The sequence below is a fragment of the Lithobates pipiens genome, unplaced genomic scaffold, assembly GCF_037356315.1.
Source record: "Lithobates pipiens isolate NorthernLeopardFrog02 unplaced genomic scaffold, aLitPip1_a1.2 Scaffold_10, whole genome shotgun sequence".
NCBI lineage: Eukaryota > Metazoa > Chordata > Amphibia > Anura > Ranidae > Lithobates > Lithobates pipiens.
The window spans coordinates 143,179,161-143,187,245 of record NW_027507686.1 but is presented as its reverse complement, the minus strand read 5'-3'; the positions used below and the strand labels follow the sequence as shown (position 1 = coordinate 143,187,245).

Below are 8,085 nucleotides of genomic sequence, written 5' to 3'. Positions count from 1 at the left end.
AAGTAGAGTTCTACAAAAAATAGATTTGCTTGGGGTGTGTGTGTGTGTGTGTGTGTGTGTGTGTGTGTGTGTGTGTGTGTGTGTGTGTGTGTGTGTGTGTGTGTGTGTGTGTGTGTGTGTGTGTGTGTGTATATATATATATATATATATATATATATATATATATATATATATATATATATATATATATATATATATATACACACACATACACACACACATACACACATACACATACACACACACATACATATATATATATATATATATACACATATATACATACATATACACACACATACGTAGCCATTTTGTAGATTAACCTACTTGTCAATTTAGGAATGAACACTGATGAACAACAGCATATTGAAAGATGACCAGTAAAGACTAAAGCCGAGTGTACACAGTTTTGTTCAAGCAGCAGGTTGGACAAAAAAATAAATAAAAGGATACATCGCTGCATCAACCAACACAGGTGATGTTGATACATTGAGCATTCCCACTAAGACGTTGTATTCTGACAGGGCAACATGAAACCTGCCGCCAGGATACACTGATCAGCCATTGGCTGTGAGCACAGATCAAACACTGAATTTCCAGCATTACCATTCAACAGGAGCCAGTTGTTGGACCGACTTCTGTAGAACAGACACTTGCACACACGGACCAAATTGTCAGCCGGTTTATGCTGAACCTACCAGTTTTCAGCCTGAGTGTACTGGGCTTAATTGGTGTGTTTTTGTGCTGTCCGTTTTCTAGTTCCCTAAATCAAATAGGTTCAAATATTAAAAACATATTTTATAGAAAATGCCAAGTGCACAACCTAAGGCAAGTGACTAAGGTTCAGCACACTAGGAAAGAAGCAGTTTCATTGATTTTTGCATTTATAGGAAAGCATTACATGACAAAACTGACTTTAGAAAACTAAGCCTATATTAGTGTTACCCTCCTTTAAAAGGCCAAATAATCATGAATAATTCAAGTTGAACGCTAAAGGGATACAACAGAATTACTTCTTGCAGTAACAGTGATTGATCTCACAAACAATTAAAAACATTTGCACTTAGTAAACACATTTAACAGTTATAGAAGTTCAAGTGATACACAGTCTTAAGCTAAAACCTGGCGAGTTATTTGTTCAAGAAAAAACAAAAAAACAAAAAACAGATTGCTGTTCCAGCACAAGCAATGTTGGTGCAGTGATTTCCCCCCGCTGTGCCATTTTATTCTGACAGAGGGATTCCCCCCAATATAGAAAATACTGATCGGCTGTGAGCTGATTGAATTCTGGTTTTCCAGCATGTCTCTTGTCAGACTACTGAACACACTGACCAAAAGTTGGCTGGTTCCTGCCGAAGTGGACAATTTTCAGACAGTGTGTACCCCAGCTTCAAGCTTAGTGTTTGTATGTATGGCTGTTTTCTGGTGCTGTGAAAGTTAATGGCAGATATGAACAAAGCTGCACCACCAGCCTCCTTTCCTGCCTTCTCCATTATTCACAGAACACATTACTACGCTTGCTCAATGCATCACCTTCTGTGAAATAGCTAGCAGCCGAACGACAGGATCTCCTCTGGCCATGCACAGGATGCAATGCATTCTGGGAGTGTAGTAATACAAGCAATATGAGTGATGGAAAGGGCAGTGAAACTGCCATCTTTTAAAGCACTGGAGAACAGCTGCTCAAGGCAATATCCAGTACCTGTGAAGAACACACCGCATGGATGACTTTTAGCAGATGCAGGCACCTGCAGGTAATACGATACACACCACTGCACATGCCTAATGCTAACTGGATCCCCAAAAAATTTTACATTTCCATTTTAATATTCTCTTAGGTTTTAATTTTGGGAGCCTTGTTTAATGGAAATCTGTTTAACACTGTTTAGAGCTCTCCTTGTCTGACAAATATATTCAATGGGATTACAGAATAGAACAATTATGTCATTTGGTATGCCTTCCTACCTTACCTATCCTTCATGTTCTACAAAGCTACCATAAAGGAAAAAACTGCATCATTGTATCATACCAAAGAACTTTTAAAGTAAACCTGACATCAGAAATATTGGGACAGCATTGCAGACTTGTATTGTAAAGTAGCCTTCCTTAACCTTGCTTCCTTATGGTGATTCACCAGTCTGCAACAAGCATACTGTCACTGAATCCTTAGACCACATGATGCAACTGTTTTACAATAAAAAGTTACATTCCCAAAGAGCTAAAATTAGCCATGGACTTATTTACCTTTTCAGAATAAGCCATAAAAAACAAAAAACAAAAAACAAACAAAAAAAACAGTCCAACCCAATTGTGAAAAAGGAGGCTAAAGCAACACCTGCTGGCTTCAAAGGCAGAATAACCCTTGATCTAACCCTAAAAGGTAATCCTTAACACAATGCCTGCAACCCCACAATCTTAATATAATACCAACACCATGAAGTGGAATTGAACTTCTGTATAAAAGAAAAAAAAAAAAACACAAACAACTTTGATGGCAAGCACAAATCTTGCCCATCTTTCAACAAAGATTTTATGAATGTACATAAAGCCATGCGATCCTGTGACTGCTGGGAGACAGGATATGCTTACGTTACCTTGGGCCAGCAACTTAAGATGAACCCAGAAGGCATCTAGGCAAATATATATCAGCAGCAGGGACAGAGAGACATGGGACATTGTTGCTGTTCTATAGCTGAAATGTGGAACTTTGGCAGGTAAACTGATGTGTAAATATGAAGAACATAATACAAATATAGTAGAGTATAAGTCTTCTTTAATCCTTTCACACAAAGTAACCTCTTAAGCTCAGCTTAAAATACATGTCTGCAGCTCAACTTTAACATAACCCTATGAAGCCTGTAAAAACCTGCCAAAGCTAGGTCCCTGCAATAGAAGAGCCCTGATACTTTCCCCCTCCGAGGGCCATGTTTCCCATCTTTCAGTGCTACGGCTTCAGGTCATTCTTACAATCTCTGAAACCGAGACTAAAAGATAACGCAAAACGCATAATAAAAATGACAGCCCCAGAGTGTTCATCTTCAAAAAACAAGTCAGAAATGGCAGCTCCCATTTTTATTATTTTACTTTTGCATCAGGTCAACTTTTCAATGCTGGAATGTTTAATTTAGTGCTTTGGATTGCATTTTAGACTACTAGTATCTACTGAGGAAAATATAACCTTATCTAATGGAGCTTTAGTGTGTATGTCTAACAATATTTCATGCCAGAATAAAAAATGTAAACATCTATTCTTACATGCAGTTAGACGTCCTTGCGTTTAGTTTGAGTAGCTAAACAATCTGATTGTGGGATGGCAGTAAGAAAAACGAACTGATTACATTTAAAGAAAGAATATGCACAAGTGGGAATTTGCTTGCTGTAACAGCAGTCTTTCGAACACTGAAAATACAGAGCTGTTAGCTGAAGACACATTCACTGTACACATGGGAAACGTTTCAAAAGTTTTACTTTTTTCTTTAATTGTAGGTGGTTGAAGAAAGCTTAAAGACAAGGATTTACTGCATAAACCAAAGTTTTCATGGGTGAGAGGAATTAAAATACTGCAGCCATTGTGAAATGTAATGAATCTGCAATACTATATAGCACTGGTCATCAACCCTGTCCTCAGGGGCCACTAACAGGCCAGATTTTATGTATTACCTTGGGGAGATGCAGACTAGAATACTGCAATCACTGAGCAGCAAATTATATCACCTGTGATGTGTTTCAGTTATCTTGCAAACCTGGCCTGTTAGTGGGCCCTGAGGACAAGGTATATAGATTCCAAAAGCCTTGAAGGTAGGTAACTTTTATAGCCACCTGCGGTGTATCACTCTATCAGGCCTTCACTGGATACAACTTAATCCCTAGAAACATCATATAGGATGAATAGTATAATAAACACAAGCTGCATTTAACAGTCTGGATCAAAAGCTACTAATCAACCAATGAAAACTGATACCAAGTCTGAAGAGGTGCATAATCGCCTGCCAGTGGGCATCTGCCTTCAAGAGATTTGCCATTTTAAGCATAAAAAGTTAATAAATTAATGATAAATGAACAAGGAAACAACAGGGCAATACATTTTGGGGGGGGGGGGGGTTAAACACGTAGACATGGAGAGATCACCCCAAACCAGTCCGATTTTCTTTATAAGTTTTATGTAAAAAGCAAATGCACTGATACAAAAGTGCAATATCAGATACTGTTGTATGTACAATAAAACAGTACAATATTGAAAATAATTAAAAAAAAACATGCAGGAATAAAGTTCCCAGAAATGAGGTGTTTTGCAAATTGCACCCCTTTCGAAATAGTTTGTTTTTATGTTTTTGTTATTTTTTTTTTCTACATTTCTACCCAAAACCCTTGATTTCAGTCATAGAATTCAGCACCATGGTGCCGAGAAGTGCAAATATTTTTTAGATCCATGTATTTTATCAAATGAGCAGCCATTTTTATCTTTTTTTAAGATTTTGTTTTCTTTTTGAGATTTTTTTTTTTTCACGTTGGAAATCTTCATCATCCATTTTCGTGGCTAGCTGGAAAATAAACAAAATAAAAGGAAACAAGTCAGTTTAAATGTTTATAAGCTTCTGGGAGGAAAAAACGAACAAGTTTGTTGATCTTTAATTCTGTTGCGGCACATTAAAGTTTTAAGTCCGGCCACAATAGCTATCTGCACAGGTCTGTTTCTCGCTTGTGCTTGCGTTTCTTGCTGTGGTAGTGCTGGTGCTGTGCTTTGCCGCTTTGTATGTGCCGGCTTGGCACAGATGTGCCTTGGCTTGTGTGTGGTGGTGTCTGGAAACTTTTGCTGGACGAGGTGGAACGGAAAAGTCTAGTAGTGCCATGCTGAAAAAGAAATGGAACATAGATTGTTTAGTTGCAGCTCTCAATTAAACTAACAAGGTTCATTATCTTAATGTGATCAGACTAGAAAAAATAAAATTTCAATAAGCAGTGATTTAAATATAACACATGAAAGAGCTAAGACTAAGGCAGAACCTGCTCAAAATGTCAATCAGCTGTGCTGCAGTGCAAATGCTGACAGGAGAAAGCAAGATAACAGAGAAAGGAGCTCAATGTGCTACTTCTCCTTCCACAGACCAGTCACACGCTTAGTAAGGGACAAGATCTGAAACACACAACTGCAGCAATGCAGAATCCAGTGTAGTTTCTTGCTAGACAGGACTGAGCTGTGTGGCAGGGCTGTGTAAATCTCATAACTGGATAAAAATATATATCCTGTGGGTTTTGTCTGGGGTTCAGCTGTACACCTGGCTTTGTTTAGTCAGCTAGCGCAAGTAATCACATTACCCTAGTTAATCTATTTAGCAGGCAAAACTTTACATAATGCCAACTGGTTTAAGATATATTTGTAATTCAGTAAATCTGTATAAAATATGAAAGCTGCCACTGCTGGGCTACCAAGAATGCCCAGCTCTCTGTGGCTACCAAGAATGCCAGGGTGTCTATGGCATCAATACCTCAGAGTCACAGGTGAGGAATAAATATGCAGAACGCAAAATTAGGTTAAAGATAAAACAGCTCTTAAAAAAAATATATATATTTAACGCGTTAAAGAGGAAGTAAACCCTGATGGGTTTTACTTCTTCATTTTCCTGCAAAGGTAGAGCATAATGGGCTACTAAGCATCGCACAGTAGCCCATTATGTGTCACTTACCTGAAAACAAAGCCTGCAATGTAACCACTGTCCCCACTAGCAGCGAGCGGCCATCTTCACCCCTCTCCCTTCCGGGGCCGCAAACTCCAGCTCTGACTGGCCAATGACCCATTTAGAAACGGCATGATCTGACCTTTCTAAACTGTGCATGTGCTGTAGATATCGACACACGGGTTTATTGTAAATATCTCCTAAACTGTGGAGGTTTAGGAGGTATTTCCAGCACTATAAGGCTTGCCTGTAGGTAAAAGTGGTTGTACAGGGTGTACAACCACTTTAAAATCAGCACTGTGCCTGGAAAAAGTTAACACCACACCTTTGCCATCGCAAGGGGGTTAAGCGCGATAACATTGGTGCTCTTTATGGATAGCCGGGATCCATTACACTCCTAGTGAGCCCCCTGCAGCAGATCAAACACTGGACCGTGCTTGATTGGCTGTGTGTCTGGCATCTTAGCTGGGATTTTGACAGCTCTGAACTTAGAGTCAGAGCTGAGCACTTCTGGGGTGATGAGCAACACTTTTGAAAGACATTGTAGGTTACAGAGAATGAGGACCCTAGAATTATTGTTCTCACTCAGAGCTTTGAAGCTATAGCACAATCTGTTTACGTACAAGTGCATTTGCATGTGTGGGCAGGAAGACCGGGTGCCTTTTTAACCACGTACCAACCACCCCATAGCAGATATATTGCTACAGGATGGCTGTTCTGTGTAGAATCACTTAAACAGTCATGGCCAGAAATATTGGCACCCCTGCATTTCTGTGAGATAATGCACCACTTTGCCCAGAAAATTGTTACAATTACAAACGTTTAGGCATTCGTGTTTCTTTTGTTTGCATTGGTAGGAAACAAAAAAAAAAAAAAAATAAAAAAAAAAAAAAAAAAAGCTAAAATCGGACACATTCCACTCAAAACTTCAAAAATGGACTAAACAAAATGATTGGCACCCTCAATATAATATTTGGTAGCACACCCCTTGGAAAAAAAACTGAAATCAATTGCTTGATATAACCATCAATGTGCTTCTTACACATCTCTACTGAAATTTTGGACAACTCTTTCGCCAACTGCTCCAGGTTGCTCAGATTGAAAGGGTCCCTATTCCCAACTGCTGTTTTGAGATCTCTCCACAAGTGCCCTATGGGATTTAAATCTCAACTCAAATGGCCAGCTCAGTACTCTCCAGTGTTTGGTCTTAAACCATATATGGGTGCTTTTTGACATGTGCTTTGGGTCATTGTCCTGCTTTAAGACCCATGAACGCTGATGGAGAACCAACTTTGACAGTGGACACTACATTGCACCCAAAACATCAGTGAACCTCCACTAGGTTGGACTATTTTTTTTTTTTTAAAGGGCCTCATTTCTTTTTCTGAAACCAGTAGAATGATGGGCTTTCCCAAAAAGCTGTTATTTTGTTTTGTCTGTCCACCGCACATTCTCCCAAAAGGATTTGGGCTTCCTCAGGTAAGTTTTGATAAACGCCAATATGGCTTTTTTAGGTTTCTGTGTTAGCAGTGGGGTCCTCCTGGGTTCTGCTACAATAGAATCTCTTTTCATTCAGATGGCAGCGTATAGTGCAAGCTGACAGTTGCACCCTGCTCACCTGAAGGTCAGCTTTAGCAGGTTCTTTATCCACCACTCAAAAAATCCTTTGTTACAAACTTTGATCATTTTTTCTTTTGTCCACGTCCAGGGAGATTAGCTACAGTGCCATGGGTGGTAAACTTGACAACGTCGCACACACTGGACACAGGAACATCAAGATCTCTGGAGATTAGCTTGAAACCTTGAGATGGTCCATGTGCCAACACAATTTTTGTTCTCAAATCCTCAGACAATTCTGTGCTGCCCTCTTCTCCTTGCTCAGTGTGGCACACAGAAACACAACAGAAAATTTGGGTACATTTTTCACCATTTTAATTGGTTTCTGATGGGATTTCTATATTGTCAGCACCTGTTAATTGATAAGGGTGAGCTTAATTGCAACTTACAGGAGCATCACAAGCTTGGAATGCAAATATTGACTTACATGATTCAGCACTTCTGTCTTGGGGGGCACGTCGCTTCTGCTGTGAAGCCTATCTGCAGGTGGCGATCAATGGATGTCTGCCGGCACCCACCGTTCATTGGACAGAACAGTGCTTTGCCTATGTAAAGCTCCGTCCTGACGGTGAAAGTGAGGTATTTGGTGTCCCTGCTAAGCAGGGAATAAAATTCATCACTTCCCTTAATAAAAGCAGCATACAGTTTACACAAAAACACTGGCTAGGCACACAGGTAACCCTCTGATCACTCTAGATGTTAACCCCTTTTCAGACAGTGTCATTAGTACAGTGACTGTGCATAAATTTAGCACCGATCACTGTGTTGGTGTCACTGGTTCCCACAAAGTGTT

At 39.6% G+C, this 8,085-nt stretch overlaps 1 protein-coding gene across 3 annotated transcripts in view; it reads right to left on the bottom strand.

The window, feature by feature from the left end:
* Positions 1-3,720: 3,720 nt before the first annotated feature.
* Positions 3,721-8,085, bottom strand: part of TENT4B (terminal nucleotidyltransferase 4B) — a 123,066-nt gene continuing 118,701 nt past the window's right edge. For all 3 annotated transcript variants that reach the window (XM_077458391.1, XM_077458374.1, XM_077458382.1), the window contains one exon: positions 3,721-4,851. In XM_077458391.1, coding sequence (XP_077314517.1) covers positions 4,675-4,851 — 177 coding nt within the window. In that variant the 3' untranslated portion in view covers positions 3,721-4,674. The remainder of the gene's footprint in view (positions 4,852-8,085) is intronic.